This window comes from Nicotiana tabacum, chromosome 7, assembly GCF_000715075.1.
Source record: "Nicotiana tabacum cultivar K326 chromosome 7, ASM71507v2, whole genome shotgun sequence".
Classification (NCBI taxonomy): Eukaryota; Viridiplantae; Streptophyta; class Magnoliopsida; order Solanales; family Solanaceae; genus Nicotiana; species Nicotiana tabacum.
The window spans coordinates 165,779,072-165,800,346 of NC_134086.1; the positions used below are offsets into that span (position 1 = coordinate 165,779,072).

The following is a 21,275-nucleotide window of genomic DNA, read 5'->3' on the forward strand; positions in this document are numbered from 1 at the left end:
ATATAACATGACCGAGTACAAGTATAAGGTCAAAACTGTGAGGAAATATTAGTAAAAATCCCCTAAGGGTTCAAATAGTTGGCACGAGGCTCAAATATGGCATTCAGCCCCAAACATGATGATAGCAAACAGTTTTGTGTCAAATATGCGGTAAAACAATCATTCGGGATGGACGAAGTCATAATCCCCAACAGTGCACGACCCCACGCTTGTCATCTAGCATGTGCGTCACCTCAATATACCACCACGATGTGCACTCCAGGGTTTCATACCCCCAGAACAACATTTAAAATCATTACTCACCTCAATCCGATCCGAACTCTAGCCCGCGACGCCTTTGCCCCTCGAATCGGCCTTCACTCGAGTCAAATCTATCTAAAATCAGAATCACGACGTCAAAATATGCTAAGGAAACGAAGCCCATGCAAAATTAATCAAATTTCAACATAAATCCCGAAATTTCCTAAACCTGACCCCCGGGCCCACATCTCGAAATTTGATAAATTTTACATCAATAGATTCCTTATATCCCCACGAGTTCATACATATCAAAAGTCTCAAAATCCGACCACAAATGGCCCATCAAATCCTCAAGTCTAGGTCTCCAATACCTAGCCCTAGTTTTCCCCAATATTTACCCTTAAATTCCATTAATTACAGCTCTAATCTGTGAAATAATACCATAAAAATGAGTTTTAGGTCCAAAATCCTTACCTCAATGAAACCCCCTTGAAATCCTTCTTCAAATCGCCCAAAAGCTCCAAAAATCGACTTAGAAATGGTGGAATAGCTCAAAAATTGCGAAGGAAACAATTTATATGTTTTGCCCCAGCTAGACCACTTCTGCGGCCACAAGCTCGCACCTGCAGACCCGTACCTGCGGTCCCAGGTGCGCTTCTGCGCAATCCACTTAAATGCCAAACTCCGAATCTGTGATGCATAGTCCGCACCTGCGCCATCGCAGGTGTAGCTCCTTGACCGCTTCTGCGGTTCCAGCTCTCCTTGGTCATTTTTGCTTCTGCGACTCCTTTCCGCATCTACGGGGGTCGCACCTGCGGCCTCCCAATCGCAGATGCGGTTATGATAGCAGCTCCAACACTTCAGCTGCCAATTCCTATTTCCATTCTTTACGCCAACCACCCGAAATCACCCCGAGGCCCCCAGGATCTCAACCAAATGCATAAACATATCCCATAACCTTATTCAAACTCGTTCCAACCTTCGGAACGCTCAAAACAACATTAAAACACCAAAATCACATCAAATTCAAGCCTAAGATTCCAAAATCTTTCGGATTCCGCTTTTGATTAAAAACCCAACCAAACCACGTCCAAATGACCTGAAGTTTTGCACACATCCCAAATTACACAACGGTGCTAATGCAGCTCTTGAAATTCCATTCCGACCCCTATATCAAAATCTCGCATATCAACAAGAAAACGCCAAAAATCCAATTTCGCCAATTCAAGCCTAAATCAACTCCGGGCCTCCAAAATACATTCCGATCACGCTCCTAAGTCTCAAATCACCTCCCGAAGCTATCCGAACCATCAAAACTCATATCCGAGCCCTCTAACATATAAGTCAACATCCGATTGACTTTTCCAACTTAAGTTTCCTCAAAAGAGACTAAGTGTCTCAAACCTTCTCAAAACCTTTTCGAACCCGAGCCAACCAACCCGATCACACATAGAACCAATAAACAAAGAAATAAGAAGCAGAAATGGGGGAAACAGAGCGGTAACTCATGAGATGACTGTTTGGGTCGTCACGACTAGGTAGCTGCTCGACGTTCGCAGCCCAGTGCTTCTCCCTCTTATCTTACTTTCCTTTGTATTAGTTCTGTAATAGACTACCTAGTCTCTTTCATACTATTAGATAAATGTTTAGATGCTTATGACTAGTGACCCCCGATGTCAGGTTGTGTTTGTTTCCGCACTTGTTCTATTTCACTTTATTTTGGAATTTATCACTTATTAATGACCTAATTATGAAATATATAGCTGTTAATTGGTATTGGGGGTTTGTGTCAGCTGGCCTTGTTTTACAATAGGGCCATCACGACCGGGTCCGGATTTAGGGTCGTGACAAGTTGGTATCAGAGCCTAGGTTACATAGGTCTCACGAGTTGTGAGCAGGTTTAGTAGAGTCTCGCGGATCGGTACATAGATATCTATATTTATCCTTGGGAGGCTGCAGAACCTTTAGGAAACTTCATATTCTTGAAATTCTTGTCGTGCAATTTTGTTGATCCGAGTACTAAACTTTTATTATTCTATTCTCTCACAGATGGTGAGGAAATGTGCTACCGGTCAGGATGGATGACCACCAGCTGTGGCCACTAGAGGCCTAGGACGCGGTCGAGGCCGTGGTAGAGGCAGGGGTGTAGCCCACACAACAGCTAGGGCAGCACCTGCAGGTCCACCAGCTGCCCCAGTTCACGATCTGGTCCCAGTTGTGGATGCTCCAGCAGCTCCAGCTGTGCCCATTGTGATTCCGGGTCTTCAGGAGGCCCTTGATACGCTCAAATTACACTTTATTAAATAGTGTAAGGCGGTCGGTGTCAAATATAATAACCCAATAAGGTTGGGGTTGAATCCCACAGGGAATAGGTGTGAAAAGGTTACTCAAATAATGTGTTACTTGACTAAAGTCGTAATTCTATTCGGTTAACGGTAATAAGAGTATAAAATGATTTTGGTTTGAAGAAATAGCTAGTTGTAATGTTGAGAATGTAAATAATTTGATTAAAGAAACCAAGGTTGTGTCCCCTTCAATGAAGTGTAATGCTATCGGTGTTAATATGATATATTTCTAATTGAAGGTTCTTTTGATATGCAAATGATTTCTAAATGACTACCCAATATTTTCCAATAGTTGAGTAGTATTTCCTCTTTATGATTTTTCCAAATATAAAAGAGTTGCAATTAAGAACAATCAATCTCTACCAAATAAAACTCACTTATTCCTAAGCGATTCGATTAAACAAGATTTAAAGCCTTGAGTCTTTGATATTTACTTCTACCAAATTCTAACCCACTTTCCCAAGCAAAGTAAGAATTTAATGACACTTGTTAATGTTTGCAACCACTAACAATAAATGAAGAACGAGAAGTAAATAAATATCAACCAACCATTATACATATATTCAATGTTAAACACCCATTAACATAACACCCATTTAGGGTCCACAACCTTAGTATTTAAAGTTAGCTACACATACTAGAATACAAAAGGATGAGAATAGTTAATGCCATAAAGCTTACAAAGTGCAAGATTCTTGACCCAAAAGCTTCCAAAAGAGAGAAACAATAAAGCCTTGTATTGTAGCTCCAAAATCAGACAAGCTGCCCCCACAAAACTACAATAAATCTATTTATAGTAGGTCAAAACTCGGGACAAAATTTGGACAAAAATACCCTTTTCGGTTAAATATGCGACCGCATATCTGTCGTATAACAGACATGCGGTCCGCATTCTTGACATAGCCATCGCATCTTCAAACCCTAGTTTCTAGGCCTTCATCACATTCACGTTTTGCGGTCCGCATTGTAGATATGCGATCACATTTCGTGTCGCATTTTCCATCTTCAGCAACCTTCATGACGGGTTTGCGGTCCATTATGTGGCTCGCAAATAGGTTATGCGATTGCAGACTAGACTGCATTTCTCGCAAACACCTTCTTGAGCATTCTGCGATCCGCATGTTAGATTTACGATCGCATATCCACATTTGCAATGCATTTTGCTATTTTCTTGTCTTTTTGTGGCTATTTGATTCTATTTCCATGCTCTTAAGTCCGTAAACCTCATGCACTGCAAAAACACTAAGATTACATAAGCATAAAAGATAATTGCATCTAAAATAAGCTAAAATCTAAGCAATTTGTATTAAATGTGCCGAAATTCTCCAACACATCAACACCCCCAACTTAAACTCTTGCTTGTCCTCAAGTAACTAAAACGAAACTATCCTATTCTAGACTCCATCTAAAAAGATATGAAACAAAAGTGACCGTGGACGCTGTTCGTTGTCAGTACTACAAGCATGCATTTTTGATTGTTTTACCCTTCCTGAACCATCAATATTTACAAAGAAACTAATCAACTTGTGAAACTTTGAGCCTCGACCAATTTGACAAAATGTTACCCTCAGCTGAGTGCACTTACATTTGACTCAAAAACTCAATTTTTGTCCAACCTCACAATTTATGTGCCCTCACTAGAAAGAAAGTCCCAAACTCACAATATTTACAATGACAACAAAAAGGGACGAATTCACAAATACACTCACTCTCAAAAAGAGTTTCAAGTGTTACAACATACCACACCATAGTTTTGCCCTTATTTTAATTCATCGCTTTATTCTAAGAATGATCGGCTGGAGATCCCATAGGTCCTTTTTAAGATTGTAATATAGGTTTAGGGAAGGGCCGGATAAGCATTTGGGTACAAGTGACTACACCCTCCTTGAACACTACTCACATTTTTCTTTCTTGTTGCTCTTTGCTTATTTTCAAACCACATAGCTTTCATTAGCTTCTACTTTTCCAATATTGAGCCACCTCAACTACCTCTTTTATTCTCTTCAAGACTCCTTATGTATATATACTCACAACTCCCATTTTTTTCTTTTCTCTTTTTATTTTTTTTTAATTTTTGCTTTTGGAGCTTGAGTAGTTTCACATTTTGATGTACACTTTTCTACACTCACTGCACAACCTTGTCAATTTCCGGCTTGACACCACACCCCCAACTTAGGCTTTTAGCCTTATTCTCAATGTTCAAGGAGGGACAGGTTCAAAAGAGGGAATTATTTTACAAAAAGGGAAAAGGTTTGTAATGAGGTAGCCAAAGAAAAGGTTAAAGGCTCAAATGGGGTGACTAGTGATACTATCTATACAATGGGTGGCTTGAGAGGCTAACTAGTTTTCCAAAAATCACAAAGACAACATAAGGTCATTTCTCTAACCAAATGTAATTATTATTAGCATCGAAAAGCCAACCGAGCAAGTTCTATATGGCAGAAGTAAACACAAGAATTATTTACACAAAGACTCACACACATGGCACATGAACTATTTGGCTCACATAATTTGAAGCCCTCGAGTCAACACTTGCAACTCAAAGCTTTCATCATATATACAGGTATAACTCTAGGTAGACATAGAGTCACAGAGCGAGCCTTAAGTTCACACAGTTGATATCTCTTATTTTTATATTAATGGAAGGGTATAGGCTATATACAGACACACATTCTTGAAACTAGATAATTACACCAAACCGGTCAATATGCTTCATTCTACTATCCTGGTTCTACTATTACACCCTTGGAAAAGAACCCGACGAAGAAAAACCAAGGGAAATTCATTGCTAATTACTAGAGATGGACATGCAACTATCTACTTGTTTGTTTTTGTTTTTTATACACAAGGATAACTCATGTACTAAAACCACAAAACACCGTATATACAGAATCACAAAACACAAATAAATACAGAAGTTTGCTTATATAGCACAAAAACATAAACAAGTACAACAGTTGCCAATTTCAAAAAAATATATACAAGGCTACCACCCCCAACTAAAAAGCATGCATTGTCCCCATTGCATAAGAATGTAAACAGAGTTTAGGGGCTCCCTGAGGCGCACTAAGCGCTATGGGAGTCGGAAGCCGACTGAGTGATGGTGGGGTCACCCTCTGATGCTGAACCTGGGACCGATGAGATCACGACCTGAGGAGCGACTGATCGCTGCAAACTAGACGCTACACTAAGGTAGGAAGAGCGAGTCGCAGTAGCTTTAACCTGATATGAGGGTCAGGATCGATTTCCTCAGGGAGCTAGTAGTGGAGTTGGATTGTCTGTCTAGCCTAGAGATGTGTTTGTACTCCTAATATCACTTCAAACATTTTTGGGTTTTTGAATTATAACTATTTTTATAAAACTATTGATTAACACTAAATTATGCTACGAGAATATTGCTAAGTTGTATCTAATGGGAAGAAGGGCACTAGGGTCGTGACACTACCTAGGTGGCTAATTGACGGGTAGATGTTACTAAGGTTTGATTGACATAATTGGGGCTTATGCTATAACCGTTGCACAATTTTACCCACTCTCACACCTCTCGGTAGAGAAAGTGACTTTGCCCAATTGACTCTCTCGAGACCAAATGAGTAGGCAAATTAGATCAAGTAAATAGGGTTCAAGTAGGGTAATTAATCTCTCGAGGTTTAACCCATTAATTGGGACTATCATTTCTCATGAGTCCATTCCAATTCCTTGTTGGGTCAATTTTGGGGTCATAGACTCACTTCCTCAAGAAGAGTTAAACCCACAAAGCTTGAATCAGTATTTGCAACCACCAATTCTAGATTAAAACATAAAATCAACCCAAATAGCAAACACCCATAGTCAATCTAACATTAGATGGCAACACCCATCAATTACCCACACTAGGGTTGAGCCACAACCCTAGCTGATGGGTTTATCTACTGATGCTTGAAGAAGAAAATAAAGAAATAGATGAAGAACTAAGCATATTAATTAATTGCTAAAATTAAACTACAAGAATCTATTGTAAATGTAAAGCAAAAGTGCCAAAATGGCTACAAAATTCGTTCTCACGAGCGCAACCCTTGTCTGATATATCTCCTTCCCTAAAAAATGGTAAAATGTTCTATTTATACTAGGCCGGAAAAACTGGACAAAAATGCCCCTATGTGGTCAGTGCGGGCCGTACTAAATGAACCGCGGCCGCACTGGGCTATTTGACTTTGACTTTTGCTTCTCTGAACTTGGACTCCGCGGCCCGCGTACAATGGACCGCGCCCGTGGAGGGAGATGGCACGGTCCGCAAAATCACGACCGCGGACCGCTTGGCATTGGCTTTAAAAACTTTCATCTCTCTGAATCTCATGACCGCAGACCACACAAACGAGTAGTGAGGCCGCGAAGCCTTCACCGCGGACCGCGAGATGTGTACCGCGGCTGCACTTCTTCTGGCCCGATTTACCAACTCTCTGAACCACCTAGTGTGGCCGCATTCAACTTTGCGCAGTCCGCACTGGGCCTTCTTTCCTTAGATTTCTTGGTTTTTGATACTTGAGCAGGTTTCACTCCTTTGTTTTTGAGCCGATATTTGACATTTCGTCACTTTCTCGATCAAACCTGCAATCAAGCACAACTTGTGAGCCTTTTAGGACTATTTTGTAACAATATATGATCGAAGCATAGGCAAGTAGGGGTATAAAACATGTTAAAATCCTAACTTATCAACTCCCCCAAACTTAAACATTTGCTTGTCCTCAAGCAAACAAAATAAGACCCACCCCTTAAAGGAAAATCCAAGTAATTCCAGCTGTCTTAGAGTAACCTCAACAAGCATCAATTGGGACTAACAATTGCGCTCAATACGAATAGATCATTAACAAAATTTAAACTTTGAAAAACTATGGATCAAGTGTGACACAAGAGCATCAAGAATTGACTCATTACATCAAAGAACTCTCTCAATTACTTCGGTCGCTGTGGAACACAAACTCACACATCCTCAACTCTCCCTAAGCAAAAGCTCACCTTTTAGAGTATAAGCACACAAACCATGGTTAATGGAATTCACTCGTCTCTCTCAAGGAAGGTCACAAGTTCGGCTCTAAGTACCATATGCTTGACCCTCATGTAAGTATCCACTAATGCGAGCGTCATTCAACTCAAGATCATATAGGGATTTTGTGGAGTCAATGTAAAGGCTTTTGGTTTAGGGTAGGAAAAGTTGTTGGTCTATATGGGTTCCATCTTCCCTTAAGCACTTCTTTTGATTCATTTTGGCACAATTCTCTTTACCTCTTTGAGTATTTCACTTCTTTTCAAGGGGTTAGAGAGACACATTGTCACTCTTTCTTATGCAATTCAAAGCATTTCTCCTTTTTCTACTTTTTCCACACCTTTTTTTACTTTTGTTTTCTTGAATCCCGTTTTACTCTTTGCACATTGGGCTTTCTTTTTGTCTTTTTCTTTTCTTTTTTTTCATCGCCTTCCTTTCCTTTTGCTTTTGTACCTTTTACCACTTTGTTTCCTTTCTTGTCTCTACCCCCCCAAACTTAAACTTTTGCCATTACTCAAGGGACAATTTGGGTGCCAAGAGAGGGTATAATTTAGAACAGGTATAGGCTTGTAGCATTGGTTCTTGAAAGAAAAAGGTTTAAGGCTCAAAAGGGTTAGCTAGGGATTATATCATTGGTAGGTTATGGAATTGTTCGACTATTATTTGGATCAAGGAGAGCCTATAATCACTTCTCAAGTCGAATTTCACTCAAAATTTCGCCTCAACACACATTCAGGGCAAGTTCTAGACCATTGGCTTGGGGCTTGGACTCATAATTTGATTTCTCACCACACACACTCAAGGATTGCTAAAGACGTAGAGTCGACGGCCCACAACAACCTTAGACATGATTGAGCACACAATAGTCCCGAAAGACCACATGATAATTATTTGATCAAAACAAGAGTCTCAAGGTCACTACTTTCACCATCCTAAACACAACCACTTGTCTTTGACCATGGGATCAAAGACAAATGTGTTAGGCCCAAGTGAAGTTTTACTTGAGGTACCCTTAACTATAAACTACTAAAAACAAAAGAAAAATCAAAAACAGACTCAAACCCTTAAGAAGGTTGTCACACCATCCATCATCGGGAAGAGCCCCTCGGTTCACACAATACTCCACCCTTGGAAAGAACTGTGGCATTAAGAAAACCAAGGGCTTATCGAAAGCGCCAAAAATGAAACAACAAGGCTGCGAGCCTATCTACTAAGCTAAAAATGAAACACTTGTACGAAAATATAAAATAGAATGAATATTTACAATAGGGGATTAGAATATACAACAGGGGATGAATATATACAAAAATGTAACTTTATATACAGACCAAAGAGAAGATAAAAAGTGTGATAAAAGTAACTAAATGTAAAGTTATATACAGACCAAATAGAAAATCAACAAAAATATAAACTAAGTCAATTAATATATACAATCATCCGGATAAAAGGTAGGGCGCACCCCCACAAATGAAAGCTGGCATTGTCCCCAATGCAAACTAAACAAATACGCATCAAAAATCAAGATGAAAGGATATAGGAGCTCCTTAAGTCTCGTCCGTATGCATGGGAACATGAGTGGTCCCCGGGTCCTCTGTATGTACGGGAACCTCAGACTGGTTCCCGGTCTCCTGCTGCTCAGCTGCTGGGACTGGGGCCTGGACTTGTACGGGCTGAATATCAAGAACGTCATGTGACTGACTGGAGGAAGCCTCTGGTGGGTCCGCCAACTAGATGATCGCCTCATCTGCACTAGGGAGCTTCCTCTTCTTATTTGGAAGTTGTTGTGTTTGCTCCTGCTGTGGCTCTGCTGCTGTAGCTGGATCCTCAAATAACAAGTCTAAAGGCAGTTGGTCTACCTTTAGTCTATCAATATCTGCCCTCAGCGCCTTCACAGACTCCTTGGAAGCCCGTGTTTTGCGCAGCTTCTTGTGCTCCCTGGCAAGCTCCTTCAGGGCCTTGCCATGTGAATCCACTGCCTTAGCCAAGGCGGCCTGAGAATCGAGGATCTTTTGCTAGTTGGCAAGAATCTTCTTAAGTGAATCCTCGATAGACTGGGGCACCTGCACTGGTTGTAGTGCCGACTGAGCCACAATGGTAGAAGTTAAGGTGGACAACTTGGATGAAGCAGTCGCTATCCAGTTATTCAAGCTATGAAGTGTCTGGCTCAACTGGTGGGCGGTGATAGGATGGGCCGGGGAAGATGGAATCCTCGGGCCACCTGAAGTAGAGGGACTAGTAGTAGTGGAAGGTCCGGGAGGCATGTCAGCAACTGTGGAGGTAGGCTCAGTGGAGGGCTCTACCGCAACCGGCTCTTCAGACTGGCCGGTTGGGGAAAAAGCAGGTGGCTTGTAATTTTTGTCCATGGGGTTGTCTGACCCCTTCAAACTGTACCATGAAAATGGAGCCACAGGTTTGACCTTGATGTCAAAAGGTCTCTTCTCCACCTCCAGGTCCCAGAAATACATAGTGAGGGTGCTGGGAAAAGGGTAATTCCGGTCATGCTCAACCCCCACTACAGAAATGACACAGGACATTACATTGCCCATGTTGATAGGATATCCCGCCATGATAGAAGCAACAAGAATAGTCTGGGCAAGTGAAATAGTATGATCATGGGTAGTGGGTTCGAGCTGACTGCACACAAAAGTCAACCACCCTCTAGCCTCAAAGTTAAAGGTTCTCCGAAGTATTTTGGCCCCTACTTGGAACCACTCTGGAACCGTACCCGGGATTGCCAGCTATGAAGCTAACCACGAACGAACCTCCTTGCCCATTGCCAACTTTTCATTGTAAAGGACTCATCTTAATCATTGAACCCCAGGTATTCATTTAGTTCCTTTTCGGTAAATACCACATTTTTGTTTTGCACTTTGGTCACCTTAGTGCCCTTCAAAATGTGGGCCACATTGCTATAAAACTCCTTGACCATGTACTCATTCTCCTTCACACAATTATCTTTAAAGAACTCCCAACCCACTCGAGCTCGACACTGTCTATGTATATTGGGCTGTAGGGGTAGAAGGTATTTGTCAATGAAACTCCTTTCGAGAATCAACTTTCGTGCCTGCCACCATTCCCTAAACTTATGGAATGCCACCTGGCTGACGAATCTATCTTCCCAAATAGTGGGATTTCTAGTTCGGTCAACACCCCCAACCTGAGGCACACCACCCCCAGGTAACTCCCCATCTCCCTCATCACCTCTAGCACCCTCTCCAGATATTGGCGCTGTGGGAGAGGTAAAGTATTCATCCTCACTACCTGCCACTGAGCCATCAGACGACCCAAAATAAATGTTGATTGAAGCTCAAACATTGGGGGAAGAGGGAGGAGTGTCTCTATGTATGGCGTTCTCTGGATACGGGATGTATAGAGGGATTGAATCTGAAGTGATCTCCCGGGAGGGCTCGTACTCACTCCCCGAGTTGTCAATGGCTCTGTCAGCCGCTTTGATTGCTTTCCTCACGTCCTTTATGTTTTTTCTAGCCTGGGGAGTGAGTTTTACCATCCTTTGCTTCCCTCTCCGGGAGGAATTACCTCGGCCGGGTTGTTTCGAGCCTTTGCCTCTTTGTTTGGACATTATCTGCAAGTATACACATCTAACATGGTTAGTATCAGCACAGCCAGTGAAACAAGTGTTGAAATTGAATTGCAGATAGCAGATTAAATGTTGCAGAAACAGTTGCAGAACAGAGCACCGCGGCTCGCACAAATAGGAGTGCGGCCGCACTTGGGGCACCGCGAACCGCGCAAAAGTGACCGCGGTCCGCATTGGGACAAAGCCTTGAAAAAAATCTCTCTGAATCCAACCACCGTGGCCAGCAAAAAGTAGCACCGCGGCCGCGGTGGGCCAGCGCGGACCGCATAAAGTGCAATGCGGCCACGCTGGGCATAGGTTCAATTTTAGTCACTTGGGCACCGCGGTTCGTGCAAAATGGCAATGGGGACCGCGTTAGGGTACCGCGAACCGCACAAAGGCGACCGCGGGCCGCGGAGAGTATTTTGAACAGGCGCTAAGCTAGGGTGTCATCATTTTTTTTGCATAATTGTTCACGTTAGTTCACCTACTTTGTCCTTACTCACTTGCCCAACCATTATGCATATTCAGCACCCCAACCCAGCATTTAAAACTACCCTAAGCTAACAACTAAATAAAGAAGAAGAAACTAATGAGAAGAAAAAGAAGTTATAAGCTAATGGTAATAAAATAAAACAAAATTAATCAAGTAAATGCACAAGGACTAAGTGAAACATTACCACATGAGAAGATGAATTGTAATTAGTCAATCTTAAGCAAGAATCACTGTCACAAGAGGGTATGAATAGTACTTTCATGTCTCTGAGTGTTAAGAGTTCGAAAAGGGTAAATGGTGACCCGTGCAGTCTATTTATAGAAAAGAAATGGGACCCAGCCTTACCTACTAGCACGGCCGCACAAAACCGACCGCGGACCGCACTGGGTTTGTTCAAATGAAGCTTTAGTAGGCAACCTCCGCGGTCCGCATAAAATAGACTGCGGCCGCGGAGGTCCACCGCGGACCGCACTAAATAGAATGCGGCCGCGGTGGCAAACTTCAGAGAGCACCACTTTTAACCATCACCAGTGCGGACCGCACAAAGTGAAATGTGGCGGCACTGGCAATCTTCAAAGACTCTTCAACTTTTTTCACACTATTTTGCACTGCATCAACTCAATCCCTGCAACATCTCACAATCAGTTAGCTCAAAAATCAAACCTACACTACCATGAAAACACAGAAAACAACAAAAATAAAAAGACATGGGTTGCCTCCCAAGCAGCTCCTGATTTAACGTCGTGGCACGACGCATGTTACCAGCACATCACTTTAGATGGAGAAGTGCCACCACGTGGCTATCATAAAATTTCCCAAGATAATGCTTGACCGATGTCCATTGACTCTGAATACTTCACCATTCTTGTTCCTTAGATCAAGAGCACCAAATGGGGTCACGAACACAACTTCAAAAGGCCCACTCCACTTTGACTTGAGCTTACCCGGAAACAGAAGTAACCGGGAATTGAACAAGAGAGCCATATCTCCAACCTTGAACTCCTTACCCCGAGCATATTTGTCATGAAGGTACTTCATTTTGTCCTTGTACAAGGACGAGATGGAGTAGGCATGGAATCTAAATTCATCGAGCTCATTAAGTTGTTCAACCCGAAGATTTGCCGCAACATCCCATTCTAAGTTCAACTTCCTCAAGGCCCACATGACCTTGTGCTGTAATTCCACCGGAAGATGGCAAGCTTTCCCAAACACTAACCGATACGGAGACATACCAATCGGAGTTTTGTAAGCCGTCCGATAAGCCCAAAGAGAGTCATCCAACTTTTTCGACCAATAGGTCCTATTAGCATGGACAGTTTCAGACAAGATACTCTTAATTTATCTGTTGGAGACTTCCACTTGGCCACTAGCTTGAGGATGATAGGTGGTCGAAACCTTATGATTGACACCGTACTTAGAAAGCAATGTGTCGAAATCCTTGTTACAAAAGTGAGACCCCCCATCACTAATGATAGCACAAGGAGTGCCAAACCTTGTGAAGATGTTCTTTTTAAGAAATGCAACAACACTCCGGGCTTCATTATTAGGCAAAGCCACGACTTCAACCCACTTTGAGACATAATCAACTGCCACGAGAATGTAAGTATTCCCACAAGAGCTAACAAATGGACCCATGAAATCGATGCCCCAAACATCAAAGATATCCACTTCAAGAATCATATTGAGGGGCATCTCATCCCTTTTTGAAATTCCGCCCGCTCTTTGGCACTCATCACATCTCTTCACCAAATTGCCTGCATCTTTGAACAAGGTGGGCCAATAGAATCCACAAGTAAGAACCTTCAAGGCGATCCTTACCCCACCATGGTGGCCACCATATGGTGAAGAATGACAAGCCTCTAGGATACTCAATTGTTCTTCCTCCGGGACACATCTACGAATCACACCATCCGTGCAAATCTTGAACAAGTATGGCTCATCCCAATAGAAATCCAAACTATCCCGCTTGAGCTTCTTCCTTTGGTTAGAAGAGAGCTCACACGGGATTATTCCGGTCACAAGGTAATTGGCAACATCGACAAACCACGGCATATCCTTCATTGACACCGCAAGGAGTTGTTCGTTGGGAAATGAATCATTGATCTCAAGGCCGTCACAAGGCCTCCCCTCCTCCTCCAAATGGGACAAGTGGTCCGCCACTTGATTCTCACTACCTTTCTGGTCAATAATTTCTAGATCAAATTCTTGAAGAAGTAACACCCATCTCATCAATCTCGCCTTGGAGTCTTTCTTGGTCATCAAATACCTAAGGGTAGCATGATCGGTGTGCACTATAACTTTGGCCCCATAAGGTAAGGTTGAAACTTTCCATAGCAAACACAATAGCCAATAATTCTTTCTCGGTGACTGTATAGTTTCTTTGAGCCTCATTCATGGTCTTGCCTGCGTAGTACACTGGATGAAACATCTTGTTGATTCTTTGGCCCAAAACAGCCCCAACCGCAACGTCACTAGCATCACACATGAGCTCGAAAGGTAAGCTCCAATTTGGTGCGGTGATGATAGGGGTAGAAGTCAACTTGAGCTTGAGTAGCTCGAATGCTTTCATACAACTCTCATCAAACAAGAACTTTGCATCTTTCTCGAGCAACTTGCACAAAGGGTATACCACTTTAGAAAAATCCTTTATGAACCTCCGGTAAAAACCCGCGTGCCCAAGGAAACTCCTCACCCCTTTGACAGAAGTAGGGGGAGGGAGCCTTGAAATAACCTCAATATTGGCCTTATCAACTTCAATTCCTCGCTTCGAGATCTTGTGACCCAACACTATACCTTCTTCTACCATAAAATAGCACTTTTCCCAATTGAGAATAAGGTTGGTGTCTTCACATCAGCTCAACACTCTATCCAAGTTTACCAAGCACTCCTCAAAAGAATCCCCAACTACGCTGAAGTCATCCATGAAGACCTCCAAGATATCCTCCACCATGTCGGTGAAAATAGCCATCATGCAACGTTGGAAGGTCGCCGGAGCATTACACAATCCAAATGGCATTCTAGAGAAAGCGAATGTGCCATAAGGACATGTAAAGGTGGTTTTCTCTTGGTCCCCTGGGGCAATTAGAATTTAATTGTACCCCGAGTAACCATCCAGAAAGCAATAGAAAGCCCATCCCGCAATACGATCAAGCATTTGGTCAAGGAATGGCAATGAGAAATGATCTTTTCTAGTCACCTTGTTTAGCTTCTGGTAATCCATACAAACTCTCCACCCGATGATCGTTCTAGTGGGAATGAGCTCATTGTTGTTATTGGTCACCACAGTCATACCACCCTTCTTCGGCACACATTGCACCAGAGAAGTTCACGAACTGTCAGAAATAGGATAAACCACCCCAGCATCTAGCCACTTGATAACCTCTTTCTTTACCACCTCTTGCTTCGCCTCATTTAGTCTTTTGTAATGCTCCAAGGAAGGCCTTGCATCCTCTTCCAAAATGATTTTATGCATGCAAAATGCGGGGCTTATACCCCGAATATCAGCTAGAGTCCATCCGATTGCCCTTTTCCGCTTTTGAAAAACCGCCAAGGTGGCCTCAACCTGCATGTTAGTAAGGCAAGAAGAAAGAATAACAGGTAAAGTAGAATTTAAACCCAAGAATTCATACCTGAGGTGTGGAGGAAGTGGCTTCAACTCCAACACCGGTGGCTCCTCAATCGATGTCTTTTTTGGTAGAGTTTTGCGGTTTTCAAGATCCAAAGATAGCCTCTTAGGCTCATATGAATATGAACCATACCATGCAATGCATTCACGCACTCCACTCTACTAGCATCATCATTGGCATCCATATTAAGAAGCACGACCTCAAGGGGATCTTCAACATGGATCATGGAACTTGTGTCATCCACTATCACAGCTGTGATGATATCCACAAATGAACACACCTCCGTGCTATTGGGTTGTCTCATTGATTTGCAAACATGGAATACCACCTTCTCATCCCCCACTTGGAAAGTCATCTCACCCGCTTCAACATCAACCAATTCCTTTCCCGTAGCTAGGAAAGGTCTACTAAGAATAATCGGCACTTCAAAGTCCACCTCACAATCCAATATGACAAAGTCGGCTGGCAATATAAACTTATCTACCCAGACAAGTACATCATCAATTATGCCCAAAGGTCGTTTCATCGATCGATCCGCCATTTTTGAAGTCTCATTGAGGTAGGTCGAGGTTGTCCAATTCCCAAAGTCTTGAAGACCGAGTACGACATCAAATTTATGCTAGCCCCCAAGTCACAAAAGGCCTTGGCAAAATCCGCACTTCCGATAGTACAAGGGATAGTAAAAGCTCTGGGATCCTCAAGCTTGGGTGCCATTGAATTCACTATGGCACTCACTTGATGAGTCATTTTAATTGTTTCACACTCCATCGACCTCTTCTTTGTTACCAAATCTTTCATGAACTTAGCATACCCCGACATTTGCTCAAGTGCCTCCACCAAAGGCACATTGATTGTGAGTCTCTTCATCATGTCAATGAACTTTTTAAATTGATTGTCACTCTTTTGCTTTGCTAACCGTTGAGGATAAGGTGGAGGTGGCATGGCAAAGGTGCCTTGGCCTTTGGTACAACTGGCTCGGGCATGTCAATCACGTGTTCCCTAGACGGGTTCGTGGCATCTTGAGTCTCTACCTTGGTTTCATCATCAATATCAATCCGCACATCATTGTTCACATTTTGATTAACCACATCATCAACAATCAAAGGTACATCATCATCCCCCAACTCAACATCTTCATCCACAACTTGCTTTTGCTTTGAGGCATTCACATTACCGACTCTCCCACTTCTTGTTGTAACCGCCATCACATGATTATTATTCCCACCCTTCGGGTTCACTACCGTATCACTTGGTAGAGCACCCTTGGTACGAGTATTCAACGCTTGAGAGATTTGGCCTAATTGCATCTCCAAGTTCCGGATAGATGTATTATGAGAAGCTAATTGGGCATCAGAATCTTGGTTCTTTTTCATCATTTGCTCGAACATGCTTTCAATTCTTCCCATATCACCTCCGGAAGAACTAGGACCTTGATAGGGGAAATGGGCCTTTGAAAGCCCATCCCCCTGTTGCCTTGGTTTCTATTATTGTTCCATCCGCCTTGATTGTTGTTGTTGCCCCAATTATTGTTATTACCATTCCAATTCCCTTGGTTGCTTTGATTACCCCAATTGTTGTTTTGGTTGTTATTATTCCAATTGCCACCACCTTGTTGTTGATTGTTGTTATTCCAATTACCTCCGCCTTGTTGTTGATTGCCCCAATTTCCTTGAGGACGCCATTGTTGATTCGAAGAGTTGCCTCTATTCCCTTGGTAGTTATTGACATATTGGACCTCTTCGTTTTGATCATCATAGCACTCATTTGAATAACCACCACCATCATTGTTGTTGTCATATTGTTCACAATTACCTTGGGGTTGTTGCCCTCTTTGCCTCCTTTTCAATATAGAAGCACCTTCTATTGCATTGACTTGGCACGGGTTTTGGACTTGTTGCAATTGCGCCCTTGCCAATTGATTCATAGTTGTTGTAAGATCGGCAATAGCTTGGCCATGATCGTGCACTTCCTTGTGCAAATGGATGACCGTGGGGTCACCTTGGGGCACATTTGCTTGGCTTTGCCATGCCGAAGAGGTGTCGGCCATTTCATTAAGTACATTACATGCCTCTTGGTAAGAAAGTTTCATAAAGTTCCCTCCAGTCAATTGGTTCACAATGCATTGATTCATGGTGTTGATGCCCTGATTAAAGGTTTGTTGAATCATAGCCTCAGTCATGTCGTTATTAGGGCACTCTTTCACCATTGTTCTATATCTTTCCCATATCTCGTGCAAAGGTTCCGTTGGCTCTTGCTTGAAGGCTAGAATTTCATCCCGAAGAGCCGCCATATGACTTGGATAAAAGAACTTGGCGATAAATTTGTCCGCCAATTTATCCCATGTTGTAATAGAATGATTGGGGAGCCTTTCTAACCAATCCAATGCTTTACCTCGAAGAGAGAATGGGAAAAGCCTCAATCTCAACGCATCCTCACACACGTTTGTCTGCTTGCTACCCCAACATGTATCCACGAACCCCTTCAAGTGCTTGTAGGCATTTTGATCGGAGGCGCCCGTGAAATACCCTCTTTGCTCGAGCAAGGTTAACATAACATTTGTGATTTGAAAGTTCCCCTGCCAGAATCGGGGAGGAACAATAGCACTGGCGTATCCTTGATTTGGTAAAACTCTGGGAGCCACTCTCAGCGGTTGCGGAGGAGGGTCTGGAATATTGTTATTCTTATTTGCATTTATATTGGCATTTCAGCCTCTCCATGGAACTTGAGGTAAGACCTCATCTTGTTCTAGATCCTCTACCTCCTCCCCCGCTATCACATTGCCGAGAGGGTCATTTGCATTAAGAGCCATTTGTACTTGATTGATCGACACAAATAGAATTAGTAAACAAAAAGGAAAGAGAAGCAAAACACAAGACTAAATAAAGAGACAGTCAACACCGTAAACTCCCCGGCAACGGCGCCAAAAAGTGATCGCTTCCAACTTGATGCTACACTAAGGTAGGAAGAGCGGGTCGCAATAGCTTTTACCCAACATGAGGGTCAGAATCGATTTCCTTAGGGAGCTAGTAGTGGAGTTGGATTATCTGTCTTGCCTAGAGATGTGTTTGTACTCCTAATGTCACTTCAAACATTTTTGGGTTTTCAAATTATAACTATTTTTATAAAACTATTGATTAACACTAAATTATGCTACGAGAATATTGCTAAGTTGTATCTAATGGGAAGAAGGACACTAGGGTCGTGACACTACCTAGGTGGCTAATTGACGGGTAGATGTTACTAAGGTTCGATTGACATAATTGGGGCTTATGCTATAACCGTTGCACAATTTTACCCACTCTCACACCTCTCGGTAGAGAAAGTGATTTTGCCTAATTGACTCTCTCGAGACCAAATGGGTAGGCAAATTAGATCAAGTAAATAGGGTTCAAGTAGGGTAATTAATCTCTCGAGGTTTAACCCGTTAATTGGGACTATCATTTCTCATGAGTCCATTCCAATTCCTTGTTGGGTCAATTTTGGGGTCATAGACTCACTTCCTCAAGAAGAGTTAAACCCACAAAGCTTGAATCAGTATTTGCAACCACCAATTCTAGATTAAAACATAAAATCAACCCAAATAGCAAACACCCATAGTCAATCTAACATTAGATGGCAACACCCATCAATTACCCACACTAGGGTTGAGCCACAACCCTAGCTGATGGGTTTAGCTACTGATGCTTGAAGAAGAAAATAAAGAAATAGATGAAGAACTAAGCATATTAATTAATTGCTAAAATTAAACTACAAGAATCTATTGTAAATGTAAAGAAAAAGTGCCAAAATGGCTACAAAATTCGTTCTCACGAGCGCAGCCCTTGTATGATATATCTTCTTCCCTAAAAAATGGTAAAATGTTCTATTTATATTAGGCCGGAAAAACTGGACAAATATGCCCCTGCGGGGTCAGTGCAGGCCGTACTAAATGAACCGTGGCTGCACTGGCCTCTTTGACTTTGACTTTTGCTTCTCTGAACTTGGACTCCGCGGCCGCGTAGAATGGACCGTAGCCGCAGAGAGAGAGGTGCGGTCCACAAAATTACGACCGTAGACTGCATGGCATTGGCTTTAAAAACTTTCATCTCTCTGAATCTCATGACCGCGGACCGCACAAACGAGTAGTGCGGCTGCAGAGCCTTCACCGCGGACCGCAAGATGTGTGCCGCGACCGCGCTTCTTCTGGCCTGATTTACTAACTCTTTGAACCACCTAGTGCGGCCTCATTCAACTTTGCACGGTCCGCACTAGGCCTTCTTTCCTTAGATTTCTTGGTTTTTGATACTTGAGCCGGTTTCACTCCTTTGTTTTGAGCTGATCTTTGACATTTCATCACTTTGCCGATCAAACCTGCAATCAAGCACAACTTGTGAGCCTTTTAGGACTATTTTGTAACAATATATGATCAAAGCATAGGCAAGTAGGGGCATAAAACATGTTAAAATCCTAACTTATCAGTGACCTCCACTGATGGAGGAGGACATCTGGCTGACCTAATACTGGAGCTGGGGCCTGTGAGCTGCTAGCCTCGCCCGCTGATGGCTAAGTGGTCGATGGATCTGCTGGGGCGACCATATCTGCTAGCGAATGTGCTATTGCCACCTGAATTGCTGCTTATTCTTCATCCTCAACTGTCGAGGCAACAATCTTCTTGCCCTTCTCCTAAGGGCCATCATCCTCCTCGGACCATGAATCCTCCTCCTCTGTCTCCTCACCCTCGGACTCTACAGAGTGCCCGGACTCTTCCTCAGAAGGAATATCAATATGTGTAGAGGGAGATGGAGGCCGGGAAGACCCAGCAGTCGGAGGTGCAACATCTATCATCAGTGTGGAGAAGTCAAGATCCATGCCAGGTGCTGCTGTGTCTGCTCCCTACTCACCTTCCTTGGGCAGGAAGGATGATAGATGGAACTCCAAAGTCTGCATTTTATGGAGTTCAGTCTTCATAGTGGCAACTTCCTCCTGGAGCTTTGGCAAGTCGCTAACCTCTCCTCACTCTATCTTCTCAACCCTTAACTCAAGCTATTGCAGACTATTCTCGTAAAACGTTTGTTGTTGTTGGAGTGACGTCACTAAGGACTGTATAGAAGTCAAAGCCTATCTGATGAGGGTGGGCAAGTTCTTCAGAAGCCGGTCTACCTTAGCATTGGCATGCTGAGCTAGGAGACCAAGCCTCAAAACGGCTAGCAGTGCAGTAGTAGGCTAAGCAATGGTGGACTGAGAGGCAGGCTGTGAAGTAGAAGTGGATGCAACTGGAGCTTGAGGAGACACAGGAGTCTGGGAATCTGAGGGCTCTACATCAGCTTGAGCCGGAGTTTGAACCTCTAGGGGGAAACAACATCACTAATGCACATGATATCAATATCCTTCAGTGCCTTCCCTTTCTTGTCAGTATGTGGCATGGTAGGGACTTTCACAGCCTTATAGAGGGCTATGATCAAACTAGGGAATGGAAGTGAAGTGGTTGTCTGCTTTGCCCGGATCCCTAGCTCTCGGAAGATAAAGTTACCCACATCAATCTTGATTCCCGCCATAATGCATGCAATGAGAAGAGCTTTCTCAATGCTTATGTCTATCTCATTTCTGGACGGCATCAGTCAAGAGGTGACAAAGCTAAGCCAAAATCTGCCCTCTCGTGTAAGATCCTCCTTGTATATTTTGTACATAGGGATTGATCCAAGAAGGGGTCCCCTTAGCTATCACAGAAACTATCCAACTACGCTCGTTTTCCCGGTTTACCCATTTGGCGGCATACTCAGCTATGCTCGGGCTCCAATCAGGGATGTAAAACTCATTGAAGGTCTCATCGCTGCAGAACACGCTCTTCCCCTGAACTAGTACAGTGTCACAGAAAACCCTGTTGCGCTTGTGGTGAGCAGTCCTGGAGGCTTTGAGGCATAAAACTCACGGACAGGAGTTTCATTATAGTCATCAGGCAGCTCAATGAAGCACTCCCATTTTCTTGCCT

The 21,275-nt window shown here is 43.1% G+C and overlaps 1 protein-coding gene across 1 annotated transcript in view; it reads right to left on the reverse strand.

Annotated features, from left to right (window-relative positions):
• Positions 1-20,254, reverse strand: part of LOC107770121 (endo-1,4-beta-xylanase 5-like) — an 85,940-nt gene extending 65,686 nt beyond the window's left edge. Inside the window, exon 1 of the mRNA XM_075218760.1 lies at positions 20,188-20,254. Within this exon, the coding sequence (XP_075074861.1) occupies positions 20,188-20,254 (67 nt within the window). The remainder of the gene's footprint in view (positions 1-20,187) is intronic.
• Between the last annotated feature and the right edge of the window lie 1,021 nt (positions 20,255-21,275).